The sequence below is a fragment of the Neodiprion fabricii genome, chromosome 1, assembly GCF_021155785.1.
Source record: "Neodiprion fabricii isolate iyNeoFabr1 chromosome 1, iyNeoFabr1.1, whole genome shotgun sequence".
NCBI lineage: Eukaryota > Metazoa > Arthropoda > Insecta > Hymenoptera > Diprionidae > Neodiprion > Neodiprion fabricii.
In genome coordinates, this window is record NC_060239.1 from 19,080,048 (window position 1) to 19,104,155 (window position 24,108).

At 36.2% G+C, this 24,108-nt stretch overlaps 2 protein-coding genes and 1 long non-coding RNA gene across 5 annotated transcripts; all 3 read right to left on the reverse strand.

The window, feature by feature from the left end:
- Positions 1 to 407: 407 nt before the first annotated feature.
- On the reverse strand, positions 408 to 2,434 carry LOC124187831. The gene is made up of 2 exons (XM_046580019.1): positions 1,069 to 2,434; positions 408 to 955 (listed from the first exon to the last, which is right to left on the reverse strand). Exons 1-2 carry the CDS (start codon positions 2,432 to 2,434, stop codon positions 408 to 410), a joined length of 1,914 nt encoding a protein of 637 aa, XP_046435975.1.
- A 532-nt stretch (positions 2,435 to 2,966) lies between these two features.
- LOC124178943 lies at positions 2,967 to 22,389 on the reverse strand. Of its 2 annotated transcripts, none has more exons than XR_006869933.1 (3): positions 22,277 to 22,389; positions 21,253 to 22,119; positions 2,967 to 2,976 (listed from the first exon to the last, which is right to left on the reverse strand). It is a non-coding gene; the product is annotated as an uncharacterized LOC124178943 (long non-coding RNA). The 2 variants fall into 2 exon arrangements; XR_006869925.1 differs by having other exon boundaries at positions 21,242 to 22,119.
- LOC124176968 (protein wings apart-like) lies at positions 7,728 to 18,443 on the reverse strand. Of its 2 annotated transcripts, none has more exons than XM_046559048.1 (11): positions 17,495 to 18,443; positions 15,676 to 17,219; positions 15,159 to 15,407; positions 14,791 to 15,039; positions 13,124 to 13,348; positions 11,461 to 11,683; positions 11,145 to 11,360; positions 10,852 to 11,031; positions 10,631 to 10,719; positions 9,289 to 9,390; positions 7,728 to 8,690 (listed from the first exon to the last, which is right to left on the reverse strand). In XM_046559048.1, the coding sequence occupies exons 1-11, from the start codon at positions 17,676 to 17,678 to the stop codon at positions 8,541 to 8,543; spliced, it is 3,411 nt and encodes a 1,136-aa protein (XP_046415004.1). In that variant the 5' UTR covers positions 17,679 to 18,443; the 3' UTR covers positions 7,728 to 8,540. The 2 variants fall into 2 exon arrangements, with proteins under 2 accessions (XP_046415004.1, XP_046414915.1); XM_046558959.1 differs by having other exon boundaries at positions 15,676 to 17,252; positions 17,495 to 18,442.
- Positions 22,390 to 24,108: the final 1,719 nt, after the last annotated feature.

Genomic DNA, 24,108 nt, shown 5'->3' on the forward strand with positions numbered 1-24,108 from the left:
GGAAACTGTAGCCTTTTGAAGGGTATGGTAGAATCTGATGGTATCATCGGAATACGTGGCAGCAGGACCACTTTTCCTTTAAACTTCCCAGCCAAAATGGTTGCTTCAAGAATGTTTCCGGTGATCTTTTTGATGACCAAACGCGTACCGTTACATAATTGAGGTGGATTCAAATTACGGAGGAGAATAATAGGGGAACCAATCTTTAATCGAAGATTATGTGGTGGCATTCCAGGGATATCTAATGAATTTAAAAATTCAATCGGAAAATTTACACTTTCATTTTCATCAACAACAGTATCGATTGATTTAAAAGACATCAGATCGCCTGGTAACAACTGTTGTATCTGGAAGTTAATTTCGTCAACATTAACGTTTTTGGCTGCCAAAATCGCCCGTTGACTAAGCTATTCATGATTCAAATAATTATTCTGTATATCCGGGAAAATACTCTGAATCAATTCATTTTTATCCTGAACAACAGTGCAAAAATTGTCTGGTAGTTTAATGCATTGCGTATTTGGTTGCAGTTCTATTTTACCGTTCCCAATATCTAGTAGTTGTTCGGAAAATATTTGTGCTGATGGATCATTTTGCAATTGTACTCGCATATTTATGGTCAATCGAAGTGTTTCAACACTTCGCCATAAGAATGATTGTTTCAAAGATGCATTAATCTCATCCGCGAAAGTAGAGCGAGGTATAACCGGTAAGGTCTGCCGGAAGTCACCAGACAAAAGTAAGATAGCACCACCGAAAAGTTTATTATTGCTGTTTAAATCTTGCATAGTTCTGTTTAATGCTTCAAGTGAATATTTGTGTGCCATTGTGCACTCGTCCCAAATTATTATAGAACTCTTCCGCAACACTGCAGCTATTCCACTATTCTTTTTGATGTTACACATTGCATCTGGTTTATTATGAACGTCCAATGGCAGCTTGAATGTTGAATGTGCTGTTCGCCCACCATCCAGTAAAATAACCGCAATGCCTGACGATGCTACTGCTAATGCGATTTTTTTTGCGACCGTATTTTGGCAAGAATCAACGATATTAAAAATGTCTTACCGGATCCACCGGGTGCATCCAAGAAAAAAAAACCGCCTTGTTCAGCAGCAACAGCCAGCATAATCCGATCATAAATAATTTTTTGTTCTGCTGTCAGTAATGGTTCACTGTTCATGATAATTGTTGCTAAACTTCCATGGTCATATTGATTTTCTCGTTGTAAATCGGTATTGACTAAGTCGGTGGCTGGACGATTAGGTGATGGCATACCATAATGATTAAGTGGTAAATTTGAAATAAGAACACATAAATCCTCGATCAAGACCAATGCTTCATTGTACATCTCTGGTGTATAATCTATGTTTTGGCATTGATTTGTTTGTCTAATTCGGTGCAAGATGTCTTCTGTCATACAATTTTTATATTTTTCCCACAAAGTTTGTGCTTGCGAGGGATAACATGTCGTCAAAATAATTGCAAACAACTGACGAATGTTATTCGGTGTTGATGTCAACGCAGCATCAGCAAGCGTTAAGTCCCAATGGTTATCGTCTTCTAGCAATTGCAGTTCACGACATGCATCCTGGTATGTATTAAATACTCGACCATTAACTGTTCGTAAAAATTCAAAAGACGTTGGTCCGGGAACATTCACCAATAACAAACGTAAATAGAAGCACTCACGTTGCTTTGGATGTACCGTGTAAAGTCTCCCCAATGTCTTAGCTTTGAATATGCCTGTAATAGAAGGATGTGGTTTTCCTTGTTTCCGTGGCTCCCATTTTTTACTGGATTTGTTCCATGTGAAATAACGCGGAACATCACCATACACCAATGTCTTCGCGAATTGGCCAAAAACATCAGGTTTTTGACACAATGTAAAAAATTCAGTTAGAGTCGTTTTCGGAGCTTCGAACGCTCTTTGGAGAACATTTTCTTCAGTGAAGTATACACGTTGACTGTTTTCAAGATGTATTGCCAGATGTTGGACAGCAGGATCTCTTTCGTGGATGGGAAAGCTGAGAATATGCCAAATAGCTTCATTGCTGCTAATGTATCTGCCCATTTGGTATCGTGCTATTTCGTCATTTTTATTTATGTTTTGTACTTCAAATATGGCCAAATCACTGCCTTTGTTTACGTATTTACAAATATACTTAATTGATTTAACAGAACTGCAAAGCTCAACATTGATATGAGCTTTGTAAGTTTTTGAAAGTAGTGGTGAGTATGGTACCACCCACTGATTATCAAACTCAACTTGATTTTGAAAGTTCGGCAGTCGCATTGTAAATGTATGGCCACCATTCTCAGTACTTCTGCGGCGATACATTGGATAACCATCAATATCCGTGATCGTGTCATTCGTATGCGGCTTTGGGAAGTTTTTTTTACATTTTCCATTTTCCATGCACGGCGACGTCATGTTGAAAGCACCGCATGGCCCATGGATCATGTGTTATGTGACAATATCAAATAATTCTTGATCAATTAATGGGTCTGGAATTTCGGCTGAAATTATTTGATCGATTTCTTCAGGACGGATTCTATCTTTAAGCCAAACCAAAATGTGGGCATGAGGCAAACCTCGCTTTTGCCACTCTATCGTATACAGCCAACAACGTGTGATACCAAAAATTGAATATTTAACAATAAAATCAATTAAGGATTTCATCGTTTGTTTAAACACACGTGCAGTTAAATCATGACGATGAATGGCTTGTTGTCCTGGCAATAGTAAAGTTTGTATCTCTTCCCAATTCGGATTACATGTGAATGTAATAAATAAATCCGGTCGGCCGTAATGACGTACGTAAGTCATCGCATCTTGTATGTATTCCTGCATGTTCCGTGGACTGCCGATGTAGCTTGAAGGTAAAATGAAAGCATTACCGATGTCATTGGGATTTAAGTTTCCATCGATGTTTCCAGCAACAGCATCTCGTAAGTGAATATATTCTTCCGATCCTAGTTTTGCCTGGTTGAATCGAAGGAATCGCAAGCGTTCGCTTTCGACCTTAGCATACATATCAACAATGTATTGATGGAACAGCTGACGATATCGAAGGATATAATTGTCTTGATGTTGTCTAACCATTATTCGGTGTGCGTAGTAGTTCATTGAGCTAACTTTATTATTTCTGTAATCACCTAAAAAAATAAAAAATAAAATGCAATACGAAATTAAAATCTATACATACAGTAAGAAAGTAAATAGACAATTGTCAAATTTACCGGTATTTGGATCATACTGTTTGATATTAAGGTGATATTCATCTTGGCCTTGCCAAAATATCAATGGATATTGTAGTGCGTCATATGAACGGTGTAGATCCGAAATCGTACTGACAGTGTTGTCTCGCCGTGTAATTTTTATAGATCTTTTGTCAACTGGATCACCAACCATGATAACAGCAATCTCATCAACAGTTGGAGCGTTGAATCTACCAGCATGTTCACCTAATGGTACTTTGTCGGCTTTTATGACGATTTGATAATTGTCATTTTGCAGTCGTGGCGAAACTCTTTTGATCAATTGAATTAGTTGATTGTGATCTTCTAAAAAAATTTCCAATAATATCACAATTGCTCTTTCCTCTGCTCGTTCAATAAAATTATACAGGCACTAAGTCGTCACGCGCTCTTCACAATCGCCCATAAAATAAATTTGAAGAAATTTCGGATTGTTATCAGGCATTGGCATCAGTGATCCAATTTTATGGTACACCTGGCCTTGAATTTTGAATGTAGTTTCAAAATTACGTCCATCGGATGCACGATCGCAAATTTTAGTTGCCCCAAATGACGTAATTTGGAAGCAAGAATTAAATTTGCGTATCTTACGCAAAAATAATTTGGAATCATCTGAATTGCCAGTAAGAAGGGATAATAAAGGCTCCGGCGGAGCGGGTAGAGGTGACAGCACAACTTTTCATGATGCGCAGCACATGCCGGCTGCTTCATTCCGAAATTTCAATGCCTGACAATATTGACATACTTTATCCATTCCACCGATAGCAATTTTTGAATGCGCTGAGTAGTTAATATCTGGTGCATATTCAAAGGCAAGCCGAACGAATGATGCACGTGTTAATGAGCGGCTGATCCGTTGCCTTTGTCGATCTATTACTCGTACTGTAGCTATGTTTCGTTCTCGTGCCGCTCTTTTTCTCGTAATATTCTGTTGCAGACGTTCGTCACGCTGTTCTTGAGATTCTTGTGCACGACTTTCTGCAGTCCTGATTCTTTGAGCTGCATTTCTTGTTTCGATTTGTTCTAGTAATTGCTGAGCTCTTTCAACACGTTTGCGTCGTGACCCTTTGCTGCTCGCGTTGTTGAGGTTAGATTTTTTCGGTGGCATTTGACTGAAAATAATAATTTAATCATTTAAATATTAGAAAGAGGAACTGAAAAACATGTTATCATAGCACATTGAAATAATAAGTGCAAAAGTAATTTTCAATGGAGGTTAAATAAAAATAATATAAAAATTTTTGTACAATTACTGAAAAAGTGTGGGAAGCTTTGTGCCATTTTCTCATTGATATATTAATTAACTTTTATAAAACTATGTGATATTACTTACATGTATAAATTGAAATTATTGTTCCTGTGCTCCTACTGTGGCAATGTCTCGTTCTCCTGTTGTTCTTGTTCTTATGATATTCTCTTGAAGACGTTCGTTACACTGAAGTTCTTGAGATTCTTGTGCATGACCTTCTGCTGTCCTGATTCTTTGAGCTGGATTTCTTGATTCAATTTGTTCTGCCAACTGATGGGCTCTTTTAATACGTTTGCGTCGTGCCTCTCTGGTGCTTGCGTTGTTGAGGTTAGATTTTTTTCGTGGCATTTGACTGAAAATAATAAATTAATCGTTTAAATATGAGAAAAAAAAAATTGAAAATCATTCTAATTAACTTTTATAATTATGTGATAATACTGACATGCACATATTTAAATTATAGAGTTTAAATAATAATTTCAATAAGAATTGAAATACTAATTTAATCGTTTAAATATAAGAAAAAAAATTTGAAAAACTTGTTATCATAGCATATTGAAATAATAAGTGCTAAATATTTTTTAATAGAGGTTAAATAAAAACAATAAAAAAAAATATTTGTACAACTATTGAAAAAGTGTAGGAAATTGTGTATCATTTTTGCATTGACATTTTAATTAAATTTTATAATTATGTGATAATACTTACATACATATATTCAAATTAAATTAAATTATAAAGTTTAATTTCACTGTATTATCTTCATTATAATATGAATGCAATTTACACTTCAGTCTAAGTAACACGTGGCCGGCTATGCTAACACCAAAAATTTAAAAAGTGGAAATAATTGAATTGTACGGTATTTCGTTCACTACAAAATAAATTTAATTAATTTTATAGCGTCAACAACACGTGGTAATTATGCTGTTAGAATGTAGCTTATATGACACGTTCGTAGATTTACCATAGCAGCGCCATCTATTGATTACTTACTCAACCCAGTCGAAAGGTATCGACATCTGTTAGAATCATTTGGAGTTAACAGATAATTGTGACTGTCAAATAATAACAGACAAATAATTAGCAATATATTATAATTGCGACTATAATTTGAGATTTAAACTATCCTATCTCTCAAGTTGGATCGAACTGCACATGGTGTGCGTATTTTATTATAATCGGTTAAGTGGTTTAGGAGTCCATTGAGGACAAACATCGTGACACGAGATTTATATATATTAAGATTTTTTTTTAACATATTTCTCTTTTATTGCACGTCGTATCCTTGACATTTTCATGGTAAGTTTTAAGATAATCTCGGTGTTCTTTGATCTTTTTATTTCTCTCCCTTGATTCTTTATTCTATCTCACTTTTTGAATTTTCAAAGAATACATTTCTAGAGTAGAGTAAGTATAATATGCCAAAAAGTAATTGCACTAATAAATAATATACTCAATATAAACTTAAACGTGAACAATGTCAAAACTAATCTAACTTATTTGAGGTTATGTTGACTTTGTTCGTAAATATCAACAAATATTGATTTTTTGTAGATAAAAAGCTTAAGCATTTTAATTTATCTTACTTACGCGCTGCCTTGGCCGCTTCACTGCCTCAATTATCGTTAATTCGTTCAGGTTTTCAAATTCTACTCTCCATACAAGCTACAGTGCATACAATCGGACAAGCGTCGCCGTCTGTTCAACCGTTGACTGAAGGATATCTCAGTCAACGGTCCAAGTAATAGTCTCTAGTATTTGAGTGTAAAAGGTATACTTGGACACGCGAATTCAACAAAAAAAAAAAGGTTTTTGCAAAAAAAATTCATGAAATCATACTCACGAATGACACAACCATCAATACATTTCGAAACCTCATACTGTTTCCATAAAAAGATTTTCTTAATTTCGAACTTTTCATCTTACCTTTTTGCTACAAAAAGTTGCTAAATTCATGCATATCACGTTGCTCTTCGGAATCTCACATGATAAGCCTCATATTATTTAATTAAACCATATTATTAGAAAAAAAATGTATGATTCTCTCTTCTAAGAGAATAACAAATCCAGATTCCGGCGTTAATACCATGATAAACAATTGCTTTAAAATAAACAATTGCTCTTGTTTATAAGTGTCTAACTATTGGGTATTTTACCTTATTTAACTGCGATTCCCTGCTGCTACACTAAAACCTAGCGTTTATGAAATGAAGTTTGTCAATTGATTTTTTTAAACCCTTCGCGCTCCGCTGAGTTATTTTTCGTAACAGTTTGCACGCATGTGGCCTGCGACCTTCGGATTTTAAAAAAAATTTTATGCCACACAATTACTCCCAATTTGCTTTTATTTGCTCTCTATTTTTTATTATTTGCTCCCACGCAGTTTTCGAGAAAATCGAAAAATCAAAGACCGTGTTTCGAGAATTTTCGAAAATCATGGAATTTCCGGGACATTTATGTACCGTTTAATTGCTCCTTAATTGCTCTTATTTGCTCCGTAATTTTTAATATTTGCTCTCTCGTGGTTTTCGAGAAAATCCAATAAAACTTTGCAGGTACCGTGAGTCGGAACGTTTCCAGTAAAATGGCGCCATATTCAAACCAATGTTGGTGACAAAACGTTCGTTATCAGTCATCAGTCAACGTATGAGGTAAAGTTCATGCGTTTGAATTATTTGGATAAGTACTTCTTGAAATGAATTGACAGGTTTCGTAGATATAGTTCATTATCTCATCTGGATACTGCATAGGAGTGCCTGCATGTTAGTTTCATTTTTGGAATTTTCTTTGATTTGTAACTTTATTTAAAAATGTATAGGCATTAAACTGAAATTTGTATAAACTATGTACGATTCTTGTTAAATTGAATGTGTAGATAAGATTTGCTATTTGTCAAGTATGTGAAATATATTTATAATTGACGTTGTTAAATAACTTTATAACACACACTAGTCTATTGGATGTTACAGTAAAAAGGTTTTTTCCCAACCATAACAACTCTTACAAATGGAATATAAAGTGGAATGAGACTTAATTGCACAAATAATTTTCTGTAAGGAGAAAACTTTTATTACTTACCTACTGGCTTTGAAATCAGAAGTAAAATTAAGTTTGTGGGATAAATATTATTCTTTGCTCAATATAAATGGGAGTAAAAAAGTTTACATAGAAGGGTACGTTTCTAGATTGGGCCAAAATAACTGATTCTGATATGTAAATGTAAGTTACTATTATAATTTATAAATTTACATTTACAAGGCTTACAATAGCATAATTTTAATAGTAAAATAAACTTACTCGGCATAACACTATTGAATATTTAATCACTCATATCCAATTCTTGCAGTGTAAGTAAAGTTTCAAACGAATGTCGTCTAATTGTTGAACATCTTTTTATAGTTACCATATAGGCATATAATATTATTATTAAGATTATCTCTTGAGCCCGTCTCTCGTAATGGAGAAATGAAAGTACAGCAACAAAAATAATGTTAAAAAATCAACTCGTCGAATACCAACAAGTCAAAATCCTTTTTCTTAAAAGTAGAAAAAAGAAACAGCAAATGATAACTATTTTGGATGCAAATATTGAATATACCTGTTATTTAGATTGGTTCTGTCAATCGACAACCCATCAGTGCAATTATAACATGGCTCGGACAGTTGTTTCTGATTGATTCCCGCCCGGACCCAAACTCCAAATGTATGCTTCTGTGGCCGTACATCCATTGTGTTATACTGTTATACTGCAGTAACTAAACCTCCAATTATATAGGTATAATAATAACCATTCTGATGCACTTCAGAAAAGAACTAAATTCAGTAATGATGTAAAATACAGTAATAAATATGTCGATGAATAAATATGCATATATCAAAATATGTGGTCAATATGACGCAGGTTCGCCTACAGAGTTGTAATGATCAACATATTAATGTCTCATTGTCAGATAATCGAAGCTTTGGTTCTGTTTTTGCACCTGTGGAACGTGAATGGCTCTTAAGAAGATGATGTTAGGCTAGTAGATCAGGAAGGGGTCAAATCTAGAAGAATGCTTGAATCTTCCAATGCTGGTAACGGTAATTCGTTTTTCTCTTCCTCCACCCTGGCATCAGACATTTTTAGGAACTTGATCACCTTCTCTGTAGCTGCTATGCCACAGCTACTTACTTCGTTCTGAAATAATTAGGAATTGGGTATAACATTTCATGACTGACATGAGCATTAGTTCTAGTCAACTCTGTGAATCTTGTTTTCACTCCTAATGTATGCTGTTATAGAAATATATTTATGCAAACTTAAGAGCATAATCAAGGGATTAAGCACCCTTCGAACGTAGTGTACACCACTCAAAAATCTTGTGAACTCATGCGAACTTACTGAAATTTCGTGATATATACTGAAATTTTATTGAATTGAAATATTAATTAGCCCTGTGAAATCTTATAAGATCTGAAGTCTTTGAAATCTATAAAAATCACATGAAATTCTTCAAACCCTATGGTATATCTTTCAAAATCTTTTGAAACCATTCCGTGAAATTTCCGAAATCTGGAATCACATGAAATCCCTAAAATCCTATGAAATCCTTCAAATTGTTTGGAATTTTATCTAAGCTTGTCAAATTTTATGAAATTATTTGGTTTCTCCGACATTTCTAAAATCATATGAAATTGCATAATGTTGAAATCTGGTGTGTACACAAACTAACGATTGATTAACCCCTTAGGTGTAATTAAGTACTTGAACAATCGTATTATAAATGCGTAATTACCGATGCGGTCAAATTCATGAAATTGAAAAATTTCTGAAGTACTGTCACCATTGTTGAAAAATTGCTGTCCGGAAGCCTGCTGCGTACCAACATTTCATAATCCTGAAAAAGAAAACATCATAGACTTGCATCTCTTTTTCGGCCGTCTATATGTAATTATAATTGAACAAATACAGTATCCAATTTCAGTGGACAAAATCTTATACATATTATTAAGTTATCTCTTGAGTGGTCTAATAGTTTGAAGCTGTACACTTAGTAACCACGGTTGATATTTTTTACTCGAGAAGCAAGGAATGGCATTGAGCACTAAATAATTAAAAATGGAAACGTTCTTAGACTTGGTATTCTGTGGCAATGTAATCAGTTGATAGTGACAGAGTTTCTTTTTGCTTTCATAGTTTTTATTCTGATGTATAAATATTCAATCCACTGTAGAAGAAAATTGCTTCGAATGATATACTATTAGTTGAGAACTTCTTTGAACAAGCAATGAAAAAATAATTGGTTGTAATGTTGCTATAAGTCGATTAAATATAGTTTTTCTTTCGGAGTTTCATAGACAAAAAGTTGAAATTACTTGTGATTACTATAAATTGTGAACTTATGAAATCATACGAACTCATTACGAACTCATACGAAATCTTAGAAATCATGAGAAATTACGTAATGAGAGTAAAAATTTATTTGTCAACTAATCTCTCGTAATCTCACGTAATTATTCTACAAAAAGTAAGTCATCATAAAATGCGTAATCATGGTGTTAATATTTCCCATCTTGAAACACCCCTTGGTTGAGGACTTATTAAATTATTATATTCTTAAGCTACAGAAATCTGTTTCAAAAATACAAGAATAGAAGATATTGGAATTGGTTGTAAAATGGAATATTCAACGATGCAAACATGATCAGAAAAGAAGTGTTACAGTTAATTTGTAAATATTTGTCTTCTGGATAAAATTACCTATTGTCAAATGAAATCAACTGAATACACTACATTTGGAACCATTTTGACGTGATTTAATAATAAGCAGTAATATTTAGTATTCTCCTTTTTGCAATTCCAATATTTCTATTTTTGTATTCTTCGAAGGATCTTCATAGCGTATAAAAATAATTTGATACAATCTCAACATGCGACTACCTCGTTATAAAACTACTAAAAAAAGATCTATTTTTGGCTAACCAACCTCTTTAAGCAACCAGTTGCTTCAACATCCCTGCATACTCATTGTTCAATAAAGAAAACTACGTAGTGCTTTTTTAGGATTCATTTGAAAAGCTGAATTGTAATATTATGTTTAATTATGTAATATGATGATGATGTTCTTAATGACATACCTTGTTGTCCATTATCAAATAACCCAGCAAGAGTACTACGTACGCACCAATTAGAGTGTGCTCCATGTGTCGACCAGCCTTTTGTAACACTGAAAAAGAGAGGTAGGAATTAGATTTTCCAGAGCTTTCAGAGTTCAAAATGACGATTTCTATCTTTTTACTAATGATTGCATCTACGTACTTGCATTTCATTATGAAAGTATGAATAATAAATTACTAACACTTTGTAACTGTTTCTTCAATAAATTCTTCCTGTGACTTAGTAGTAGTGGAGACAGTTTCCGTTTGTTCAGAATCTTTCTTCCCGTCAAGAATGGCATCCGTTTTTTGTTCTTCGGCTCGTGCAAGTTCTTCTTGTTTGTAAAAAAGCTCGATCAGTGCTTCGACTCCACTTTCAACAGCTTCAAGAATGAAAGTAATAAGATGATTAGACAAGGAAGAAAAGAAATATTTGCAAAATCATTCAATTCAGGGGATAACTTCCTGTTTTGCATAAGACACGTCATGTACATACGGTCAAGAATTTTGACTAATGATGGAGGTGCTTGAGCTTCAATGAGCAACTGCTTGTTATCATCGCATTGCTCGACCAAATTAATCAACAGAATCAATGCCAACATCATCATGTCAAAACGTTTTTCTTCTGGTAGAGATTCTGGCACACGTAATAAGAGGTATAAACTACAGTTAACGACACCTGACTGAGATCCGACCACTTTACTCCCAAATGCTAAAAGACAAAAAATATAACTCGTAAGTAAATTGCTTATAATGATAATATTTTCATCGTTTCATAGTACGAATTACCGTGATACAAATGGATTACTTACATTGCTTGTTGAAACGATGTGTGAGATTAATTAAAACTTTAATAATAGCAAATAGGCATTCTCTAACAACTGCAGCGGTAGAGCTTTTGTCACTAGGATCCATACTAGGATACATTGGAATTTGGAGTGCGCAGAAGTGGTACAGATTTGCTAATGTATGGACTAAAATACCATCGTCGTACTTCAACAAATATACTTGATTCTCCTCGTTCATGTGTGTTACCTGCAACAACAAAATTCTTTCGACATTGATCTCTTAGTCATATTTTGCTAACTATTAATATTGAATCACCACTGTACAGATAAAATATCGCTCAATTTTAAGTTAGTATATTTTTTATGATATATTTCGATATTTCTTCGAACATTAAATTTTTGTAAAATGTTGACGGTGTTGTGAATTTTTACTACTTTTCGACAATAGTAACGGGAAACATTGCATAAAAAGGCTTTTATCCCCTTAAAAATAACTTCTGCTTTGTTTTCAAGGTTTTTTAATTTTAATTTTTTTTTTTCATGAACTGAAATGGACTGAAAAAATTAATTTGATTCTTGAGAACAATATGTATACTTCCAACTAAATGTAAGAACAAAATATAAATATAGGCTATGCCAAACATAGACTTTAAAACTGATTAGATATTGGCTTTGGTCGGTTCAATAATTGGCGAATTATTTAAATACCAAGATTATGAAATATGAAATAATTATTATTATATCTCAGGAATGATTGAACAGATTTGGATGAAAATTGGTACTACAAGGTTTTTTGAATCACTGATCACGAATCTAAAGTAAGATTATTGTTGTAGTTATTATAATCGTCGTCGTCGTTGTCGTCATCATTATTGAGGTTGTTATTATTGTTATTAATATTATCATTATCATTAGTGTTATAGTTCATAACAAATCTGTAAACAGGGAGTTAAAAAACTGGTCAATGGTCAGCCTAAACCCGTTTCTTTTTTTAAAGCTCATGCCGAAAATAGCGATATTTAAAGGTATTCTTCAAAGGTCCAATTTGGTAGTAAATTCTCCATTGTTTAACTTATTATTAGAGAATGTGGTAAAAAATTACTAGCTTCAAAAGCGTAATTTTCCCGGAAAAACATGTATTTTAATTGCATTGCTGTTTTGAGTGCAAGATGCAAAAGAATCACTTGTTATGTTCTATATGTATAATTTTTCAAAGTTCCCCCAACACCATCCATATAAGACTTAATGAATTTGAGCTGAAAACCTTCATAAAAACGTTCAAAAGCATGTACATGATTCAAGAGTGAAAACGTTATTATCAATAAATAGTTCATCAAAACTTCCTACATAATTTGAATTCCCAAAATTATAATGTAAAATTAAAAAATATTTGGTTAATATTATTGAATGGAAAAAATAAATTGAATTAAAAATCTCAAAATTTTAGAAAATTAACTCCACGTTTCAGAATCCCTTTTCCAAAAATATGCGATCAATACAATGAATAAAAATCATACAGCCGTAAATTTAAAATGACATATGAAAGTTCGCTTTTGTTGTCAAGTATATTGAGAGGCCGATTACAAAACTTCAATTCTAAAGGTAATATCAAAGTTCTGATTCTGATTTTCTTTTCAACTTTTTGAGGGACAAAATTCTGTCCAGCCCTTCTTATCAATTTACTTACATTTTCTAATACTCGTAAGCACCTATCAACTTTGCGTAGCTTGTCCAAGAGAGGATCAGACCAGCCTGTTTCTTTGATATTGCTATTACTAATATGGCGATGACAATCTCGGATTGTTTTGACAATATGCTCCAAGCCACCCAGCTCCCGAAGTTCTTCTTTGAACCATTCACCGGCACGTCTTGAAGTTAAGCTCAGTAACGTCTCCATAGCTAATTGCCCAACCTAGGGTAACCACAAAAGAAAAGATTTAATTTGATATCTTAATTTTATTTTCAAAATTATACCTGTAAGGTAAAATTCGAAGGCATGTTATCAATGGCTTTCGAGGAAAAACCCGCCAACTGTAACCTACGAATATGCACGAGACTTCGCAGACTGAAAGAGTAATAAAAATAAACGAACACGTATTTTGACTCATCCATAAACATTCCAGGTTAAAGTTTCAATGCTGCCTTAGGAGTCCGCTCACACGCACCATGCTCAAGCGGGTCAATGGTGCAGTGGCTAGCGTTACGGCTTTGAGATTTTGCCTCTCATGTTGGAGTCCTGACCAATTTTTTTTTTTTTCATTTCTTTGTTATTATATAATATTTTATTGTTACACACAAGGGCGCTATGTTTAAATTACAATTCATCATTCCAAAGCCATTGTCTGTTATTCCGAAATATGCTACAGAGTATTAAATTTAAGACTAATTGGTAATAACGATTGTATAATAGCAAGTAGCTTAATTTTTGTATTCATTGTTACAATATTACAATTCAAGAGGATCCGGTGCATTCTTCGGGGTGATACCTATCATTAAAACATTCGAAACATAAAAATTCTGTACACTGCAAACAACGCATGAAGGCACTTTTGCTGCAGTCACATTTCTTGGTGCAAATGTTGTCTTATATTACAAGTAGACGTGATGTGATTGAAATATACGGTATGATTCATAATTAATTGCGGTCGTCAGAATTTGAGAAAATGATTCGATACGCATGGTTTGCTACAAAATTATCACCGGATTATGAAATTTTTTGCATTTTTAACAACGTTTATTTTCCAGAAAACATTTCCACTAAGAAATGTGACTGCGGCAAAAGTGCCTTTGTGTGTTGATCGCAGTAAACAGACTTTTTATATTTCGAATGTTTTAATGATAGGTATCACCCCGAGGAATGCACCAAATTCTCTTGAATTGTAATATTGTAACAATGAACAAAAAAATTAAGCTACTGACTATTATACATTTTTTATTTACAATTATTTTTAAACCTAATTCTCCGTACCATATTTCGGAAAAACGGACAATTGCTTTGGAATGATGAATTGTAGTTTAAATATAGCGCCCTTGTATTTATCAATAAAATAAGGAACATTTGTGATGCATACTTTAATGAAGAAATAAAAAATTGAGCAGGACTTGAACACGAGATGCAAAAACTCGCAGCTGTAACACTAGCCACTACGCCACCGATCTGCTTGAACACGGCATGCGCGAGCAAACTCTTGAAGTAGTGTCAAAACTTAAACAGTTATTTTCTCGCAAACGATCGAGTGTTTACAGATAAGTCGAAATACGTGTTCGTTTATTTTTATTACTCTTTCATTCTGTAAAGTCTTGTGCAAGTCCGTTACAGTTAGCGGGTTCTCCTCGCTAGTGAAAATTACTCACGGTAATGTTGTCTAAATTCAGATGCTTTGCATGTCCCTGTGCTTGAATGTCGGCACAAAGTTGGCGCACTTTCTCTTTATTTTTCAATAATTCAGCCCTGCTCAGGCCGCAATCGTCAAGCGCGTCTTTGTGGCTTGCATCTGACTCTAACAGACTCAACATCAACTCTAAGCAATCACGATCGAGATCCATGGCTAACCTATCCTGACTTAATACAAACATTACCGTCGCTGTACACAGACCAAGACTCTGAAATTCATGTTGATAATTTACAAATTAGTTGAAATAATAAATAAAGTTGAAAAATCTGATTCCATTCATATTTATCGTTATGTTCGAGCTTCACAATTGAGCTTTTAAAATGTTACCTGATCTTTAGTAGCGTCGTGAAGAGCTTTGAAAAACTTAGCGACAGTACCATGCGCTCTCACATGCATCCTGAATGCTGGGGCCATACATTTGCTGGCTAAGCGTATTGCTGATAGACATCGTGTGGCATTAGGATTATTTTCTCTTAACGTATCCAAAATATATTCAACGTCATCATTAAATTCTTGAAACTCTCCGCTTTCCTGTATCTGGTGAGCTTTTTTCACATTCTTAACAACTGTATAAAACTGCAAGTCAAAAAAGAAAGTTACCATCACTCTTGGCAGAAAAATATCAATTGCAACTTATTCTTTTGCTGAGTCATAGCCTCCACTATTTATCATAATTGTCGATAACACAAGTTGAATTAATATAAATAAGAATTTACTGAAGTTAGGATAAGAATTTGGATATTTCACGCACTACATAATTAACAATGGAAAAAAACTTCAAATGTAATTGAGGAAATTTGATTCTGAGAGAATATCACCAAATTGAGAAGAAAGTCAAACTTACGCCTTTTACTTTTTTACCACATCGAATGCTTGTAATTGCTTCAGTTTCATCAGTAAAGTCCATGTCTGTTTCTGGATAAGAGACAACTCTGGTTAATTTCGAAGGTTCGAATTCTTCCTCCTCGTAAGCCACAGGAGCTGAATTGGCATGGGAGCCAGAAGCTTTATTCGGTGCTATTCCTGTGCTAGTCGTGTCTGTCACAGAGGATTCCTTCTCATTATCGGACCACTTGTGTTTGTACAATGCCAGTCTTTTGTTTCCACTCGCTACTCCAGTCGACCGACTTTTAAATATACTTCCTTTCTTTGTGATAGGTTTTGTCGTAATACTGGCTGACGGAGGGATAGACTGTGGCTCAGAAACCAGGCTGATCATACTAACAGGATCATTTTCAGGGTTTCCGACGACTCCCTCGCTATCGTCACTTCCAGAGAACCAATCCTGGTCCACCATAGCTTTGGCAGCTTGCGGATCATTCTCAACGACCGGGGCTGGAATATCGGGTTCCACTTCCAGTTCGGATGCGTTATCTTCCATCTGTAAATCTATCGAGCAGTGCTGCACATCGTCTGATATATTTTCTGGACTCTCCTGCATCTGTACAGTCGTTGACATAGCTTCTGCTCTGGAGAGCAGCGGATCCGCATCGCTTGAGAGTATATCAATTAGCTCCTGAGTTGTCGTTGGTAAAGGTTGGTCATGCCCAATCAGAGGTTCGATCGTGCTCTTGACGGGATAGGTTGGGTTACAATCAGTCTTAACGATGTCATAATGTGATATGAGAGTGTTGTTAGAATCTGTCATAGATTTCCTAAGGGTCAATGAAAGTCCGGAGCTGTGAGAGTTCGGGGTTGTCGGTACGGGAGTTGTCACAGCTGTGGAAGCACTTGATAGATCCAACTGCAGGTTCTTAGCACGACTTCGAGTAGTTCGACGCATTTCAGAATTTTCTAAAGGTATGGAGATGGTAGTGACAATGGGCTGATGGGTCAACCTCGTCTCCCTAGGTCGGGAATCCAGTGATTTAGAGGAAATCTCAAGACTTGAATCTCTGAGATTTTCTTCTTCGTTGACCGGGCTCGGGACAGGCGTCGAAATTCTATAAGTATCGAGTTCGGGAGGTGGCGTCGTCTCCTGCGTATCCCCACAAACTAGTCTTGCTGTGCCTTTGCATATTCTCAGGACAATTGGAGGTTTGCTTTCTTCTCTGGTGGTTGCCTCGCCAATGGTGCTACAGTCTAAACTTTCGCTAAGCTTTTTCTGTGCTACGTGGGACGACTTGGATAAAGGCGACTTGGGCACGGATTGTTTCGGTGTCCGAACTCGCCCGTATTGAGAATCAGGTACTTGTCGATATACCGCTGCGTCTGGCCTGATGTCATCCGTTATTGGCTGGACGTTACGGCTTTTGAAAAATTTTTTTGGTTTTACAATCGGCTGTGTGTTCTCAGCCTTTGCATCAGGATCAACGTCGAAGGAAAATGGATCTTTGCTCGCATTTAGTCGCACGTTTTGATTTCCATAGTCCATCTTCATTTTCTTTGCTGAAAAAGCACTATGTATATCGTCTCTTCGTCCTATGGAATGAATGTTACTTTGATTATTACTCTTAATAATAATTATGAAGTAATCAAATGATTTTGCACATATGGTTAGAAAAATATAATCAAAAATTTTCAACAAATCATCCTTTGAATAATATGAAGAATTGGTAAAACAAAACTGGACTGATAATCTGCTTTGAATGCCATTTCCGCTTATTGTTTGCAATTGATGATATTGTAAATATTATTGCAATTAGATCAAGTTACGAACATACCATTGATGTTTGTACTTCTTATGGATGTGAACGAAGTAATGCCCCATTTTCCAACAGTACCAGCTGACTTTGCAGCAGAGGGCCGATTGCTATGTTCTTTGAACAATTTGTCGAATTGAATGCTTGGTGGAGGTACACTGCTGACCTTGCGACTGTAAGATTTGGTGTAGCTACGCGACGTCATTATGTATTCCTTGCAATTTCACAAATAACGTAAAACATACCAATAAGAGTCACGAGTCGTAACTATCTCGACTTTACTCATTGTTCTAAATTGTATACAATCAATAGATGTTTTACATAACGAAATTAAATTTGTTTCAACACAAGCTCACATGATCCGGGAATTTAGTTGAGGGGGTGTTTACGAATGTTATCACTGTTGACTGAAATGTAGTGAAGTAAACCAAAAGTAAAACAAAATGTAAAAAAAAAAAAAAGAAATGGAAATATCCCCGTACTATCGGATAGAACTTTTGGAACATATGAAAGAAACAAACGCCATGTTTCATTCGCTCGCTTTCCCCCCTCCGATGCACAGCGTTGCAGTACAGACTATTTTATAGACTTATCTATACTGATGTTGCTATTATTTTCATTTTACTCCGTCAATTACTATCTCCACTTCTTGTTAACTATAGTATTTTGTACAAGACTGCATGACTTTTAATAGAAATATTAATCATAACATGGTTTTTGCCATCTGTCGATGTTTTTTGGTTTCGACTTGTGATATATGAACACAAGATATGCGCTCTCCGGCGATCTTACGAAATCTTTGGAATTAAGGGATCGAGACTTCTGAATAGATCACAGATAGAGCCACATCACAAATCTCTTAATTTTGACTCGACTCTTTAACGTGTAACTGATATGCGTAGCAGCAAGGCGCATAATTGCGATAGGCTAGATTTTCACGGGTAGCAGAATGCTACTGCAGCGAAGAACTGCCCATGAAAATGTGTCCGCAGCGGCAGCAAGATGCTAGATTTTTACGGGCAGCGAAATGCTGGCAATTTTTCAACCAATAGGAATGCCAAGAAAACAGATAATACAAATTCAGCGCGCATGAAGCGTAGTTAACTAGGTAGAGCGTATACTACTAGAGGAAACGTAACTTCGCGTGTACAGAAGATGTGCCGTAGTAGTAAGATAGACCAGTGTGGTATGCAAGGTCCCTAGATTAGACAGGTCAAGACACGCGTGGGCAAAAAAATTAGTGAGGATGCGCCAGAAGTTTCGTATGACAATGGGTGTATTCCCAAATATACTTCCAGTACTGCCGACCGTGACGTCACGCAATCAACTGCGAACTGCGTTCCGTTTTTACTTCGAGTTGCCAATCGCAGTAAAATCGGAACGCTACACCGAGGACGCGGCCATCTCTCAAGTACTGCAACTGCCTCACGTCCCAGACCAGCCCCCTGTCACTCCGTGTTTCAGAAAACGAGTCTATCTTGTCACACTCGGCAGAGAGCGCTAGTAGTACAGTTGCACGGTTTGCGCGATTACCTTTACGGCCTTTACAGAGTGCCTTTACGGCCTTTACAGAGTGCAACCCGTGCAACTGCACTACTAGCGCCTTCAACAAGAACTAAAATTATGTGACATACTAGGTTACTCTTTTTACTTTTTCGCTCGATCTAGTTGCAGGGGGCTGTCCCAGACCGCAGTAGTTAAAGTCAACAACGTCACAGATATCATGACGTCACTGGCTGGCGGCAGGAAGCCACGGTCGTATAGGTATACACGTCTGGAAACTACATTGGAGGGGGTATGTCACTTATTGAAGCAATTTTTGTGTTCACTAGTCGCCACTAGGTTCGTTGCGATCTTATCAACAGTGCCGGAGGGGCCGGGGAGGGTCCAATAAGTCGTAGATTCGCATATATGTATATGGGTATTCGCTCACTCACACTCACTCATCGTATTTATTGAGGTTAGTGTTATCCTGGTAACTAAACCGCAGCGACAACTGATGGTGCCGCTGGAATTGAAATTTGCACTCGCTAAGTGACACGAATAATTGTGGCTCCCAGCATAGGAGTTTGCAGACCTGTATATACGACCGTGCAGTAAGCTGTCGCGCGATTTCGGAACGCGGTTGCCAGTACTTGCAGTACTGCGAGTATATTTCGGAATACACCGGATGGATGCTTTCCATTTAGAGCACAATATGACACGGTGTAAATATTTCTGGTTTATTCCTTTGCCCGGATTGACCGCTTACAATAGAAATTTGTACACTGTGTAACATCCGACCGGAACGTCTGTATGTTTTATCGACTATCATTATTGTAAGTCACTTTTATCAACTAAGCAAACTCTAAGGGTATGTTCCGATATACAGTGCGAGCACTGTTCGGTGCTCTTACTGGGGAGAAATTCGTTCCGTTATAGACGGACAGTATACAGTCGCAGTATCCTAAGGAAATATATGACGTCTAAATCGTCGTCATTTTTCTACTGTGAACACTGGTGCTTTCGAGGTTAGGTGCTCTCAGTGCTTTGATCACGTGATCAACAGCGTTCAGAAATTTAACAGCTTCCACTATTGATAATTATTATTATTGAATATTGTCATTTAAAAATACCGGCCGTTGAAAACAAAAATGGAAAATTTGAATAAATTGTGTTTATTGCAATGTGAAACAAATATTATGTATGAAATAGTAACGCCAAAAAATGTCGGCGTTCCGTTTTAAGCAGTAACCAGTATAGCTAACTATATAGGAACGGCTTCGCAGTATACTAAATTGACGACACACCTTACAGTGCTCGCAGTGTATATCGGAACATACCCCAAGTACGAGAATCTTATAACCATAAGGTATTAAAACAACTGTCTAACTATTTGGAATATCCCTAGATAGAATTAACTATGAAATCCACTAACCAAGGGTTAGAAACCATGTGACGAGATCTTCGGACTACAAAGAACTACAATATTATTTTACGTTATTATATATCATTATCATATTAGGACCATAATTAATGAACACCATTATATCCAATTACATAACACTCGACAATTGCACATTCGGAGCTAAGAGCCACACTCATGGAGCCTTGAGTAAAGGAGCCCGAACGCTGTACTGCGGACGTGGGTTATGAAAGCAGTGAAAATTTTTACTGAAATACCCGCTGGCGCTGCTGTACCCAAGAGAGGATGACAGAGACGGAATTAGAAAAGAGAGAGGAGAATATTCATATTCGTAGCGCAGTTATGAGTCACAGATGAGAAAAACAGTAAATTGTTCGTTTGTCAATTAATTCTGTCATTATGCATTTGTTAAGTAGATAATATTTTTGGGCATAATTCAAAGTCGAGTTGACCTAGACCCTAGAAATATTTATTAATAAAAATTATTTTTATACAATACGCGTCAAATGCAAACGAATTAAAAAACTGCAACAAAAAGTGCAAATAGTTATTAGTTAGTGCACAATAGGAATGTATTTTCTTCATACAGATAGGAAACATAAACATTTTCAAACAATGAAACAAATATTTTTTAACAATAAATAATATTAACAATGGGATAAACTACGGAACTGTGTAAATAAATCGAGTTTTACCTAAAACAAAGTTCATCCGAGAGCGAAATTTTCATCAGAGATCCTTGACAATTAACGCATTATTATGAATTGTCCAGCTCCGGATGGCCCGACGAACTCAATTGTTCTTCTACCCGACATGATGAAACTAATGTGTTCTATGTAAATAATTTATATGAAGCATTCCACCCGAATTCGACCAGGCTCCGACCCTCACCCTTTTCGATTCGACCCGAAATTTTGTATGTCGTTCACTCACATTAGTAAAGGCTACCATATTTTTTTACATTTTTCTTTCCATCCCGTTCTCAAGTGACAATTTTTTGAAAAAATCTATGAAACCCAATTCAATCAGTGATATGTTCTAATTGAAAAACGGCTTTTAGACTCCAAGTGTATAGTCTAATGATGTCTTTGATCCATTCGCTTCCCGGCTCGAATTTTGTCTTGTCCTCGTATGGAAGACGTTTTTTTCGAATTTACGTTGAAAACATTGTAACATCACGTTACGATTGAACAAGATTGTCAAGAATCTCTGAAAATTCTCAACTATCAACTTACGCTTCGGAAATAACAATCAAGGGCACGAATTTTCCGTTCCGAGTCGTAAGTTATACTAGGCAGATGAGTTTTCGTATCCACACAGTCAAAAAGTGCCCGAAGGTTCATCTGGACCAATTGGTTGCATCACAGGATGCACAGATGATCAGTCGATTTCCACATACTCGGTTACCGCTCGAGACGACATTCCGATTGGTCGAGCTCTCGAACATCTGCGACGTGCTGCTCTCGAAAACATCACTTCGACCACCGGTGATCGACAAGAAACTCGCCCATCTTATTGAGCCGCTTTTGTTTAGCCTCGAGCTCCTCGTAATACTGAGCGATCGTTCTGCCTGGTGGAAATATTGGCTTGTGCGGCGAGGCCATCTGTACGTGAATACTCGCGATACGTCTTCTTACGCTATGATTGTGTTGCCGTCGTCCTAAGCGCTTGCAGTTTGCTCTGCTGGCATCTCGCCCAGTTCGGCAGCCTGGGTAAGAACAATATTTCCTCATTGTACACTCTGCTATCAGAAATAAACTCAATATAAAATTTGTGATTACACATGACAATATATGAATTTTAACCTCACTTTCATGCTCGTTTTATTCAATCCGTAAATTACAATTTAATAAAGTATTGAAAATAGCATACGTATTTAAAAAATACCATTTTCTCACCTGCTTAGACATAATGTGGGGCAATCACTCACTACACCTTAAGACGCTGATTTTTATCACAATAAAAATATCTTTGCAAAACTCGTTCATACGTGAAAAGACGAAAAGCCAAGAATGCACGCAAACCCATCTGCTATCTTCGCAGCACTAGCGTTTCCCGTGGCTGCATTTCGAACCCAAATTTTCACCACTTTCAGGGTCCACGTTTATAATACTTTTCCTGCAGGCGTTTGGGCTCCTTTACTCCATGGCTACACTATAAGCAGCTTGCGCTAAACCATATAGACTGAAGTATAGAAGAATGTAAGACTATAAATAAGTGCATAACCGATATAATGTAAAGATAGATGCACTTCTGCAATAAACCATAAAACCAGAGACTGCAAAACCTTCAAAACCATGAATACCAATTACCCAGCTTGAATTATACTTTCCTCCGTAACGCCGTATTGTAAGCAACGCGTGCAGCGTTTTGAAGGTAATGCAGATCTCCAATGTGAAGCCATACAGAGCCCCATCTCAAGAACACATTGGGAAACCTACCTACGAAACGATTGAAGATAAATCAACTCAGGGAATAATTCTGTAAGGCGAAACAACCAAACAGATACATCAATACACTAACAATCATCCCCTTTAAGTGAACAAAGCTCATATCAGTTTTGAGGTAAAACATAAGAAAACACGTCCCTAGCTCCTCACAGGCATTGTACGACACCAAGGAATAAACTCAAAGATGTATACGTGGCAACGCCCAGTCACAGGCAACCAACAAACATGAGAACAACGTTCTAACACCTTCCGAACCAACCTATATCAATAGAAGAATTAATAATTCCAGAAGAGAATTATATACGAAAGCACAAATGTAAACCTGCTGCAAAACTACGAATTATCAAATTGTTAAATACCCTAAATCTGTTAAGATTGTTATAACACAAACACCGAAGAATACTGGCAGCAGCGCAATCCTAATAATATTGAGCAAATAGCAACAATGTCTCATAAAAAATCGCTATTGTACTCCAGGTGAAATAGCTTCTGAAATCGACTCAGATCCTAACGCGCACGAAAAGGGAAGAAGAAGCACGGTAGCCAAGGGGCCAAGGGGGCTTGCTGCCCCAACACCAAATTCCACGCTGAGTGGAAAATACAGCGCAACGACCCTACGCCTACACCAGCGCACCAACACAGCGTTATACCATATGTAAAAAGCTTGCAATATACTAATAGCTAAAGAGCTAAGAGCACGGGCGAACATGCGGCGAAGATGTCGTACCCTAATTTTAATTCCTAGAAAAGGGGGAAGGTGCGCAGAAGTTGACAAAAGCTAAAGAAGGGGATTGTTCTGCGCAACGATCGATACCCATAAAAACGGCTACTGATCATCGTCCTCTTGGTTTCTACCACTAGATTCGTTCTCTTATCCCGGTACATTCTCGTGGTAAAATCCTTTTGACTTTTACATTAAAACTTTTCCTACGTCGTCACTCTGTCCAAAAATCCAGCGAGCTTTTAGCTCTATTTTGTCATATTAATTTAAGATCCAACTACTAAGTAACCCCGTTGTTTGTGACTTGAATTGTTGAACTTATAAAATAAATCCAAGTTAATAAAAGTATCCAAATATATTAAAATCAGTCATTCCGTTAAATCCTCTCACCAATCTACACTGTAAGTCGTCATATCCAGATTGTTTTCAAAAGGTAAACCAATTAATTAAATTTTTCATCCAACAATAACTGCTCCCTTGGTTCGTTCGATTAAAGCGATAGAATGACCGTTGTCCGGTGTATTTCAATACTTTATCGGTAACTGGTGACTCAAACTAC

Excerpts from the sequence above, each read along its gene's own strand:
- LOC124187831 (XM_046580019.1), bottom strand. The coding sequence starts at position 2,434 with ATGACGTCGCCGTGCATGGAAAATGGAAAATGTAAAAAAAACTTCCCA. Across the intron at positions 956-1,068 it reads GGATGCACCCGGTGGATCCG|CACATTCAACATTCAAGCTG; the intron begins GTAAGACATTTT and ends GTGGGCGAACAG.
- LOC124176968 (XM_046558959.1), bottom strand. The coding sequence starts at position 17,678 with ATGACGTCGCGTAGCTACACCAAATCTTACAGTCGCAAGGTCAGCAGT. Across the intron at positions 13,349-14,790 it reads TGAATTTAGACAACATTACC|GTTGGGCAATTAGCTATGGA; the intron begins GTGAGTAATTTT and ends TGGTTACCCTAG. Across the intron at positions 9,391-10,630 it reads ATTTGATAATGGACAACAAG|GATTATGAAATGTTGGTACG; the intron begins GTATGTCATTAA and ends TTTCTTTTTCAG.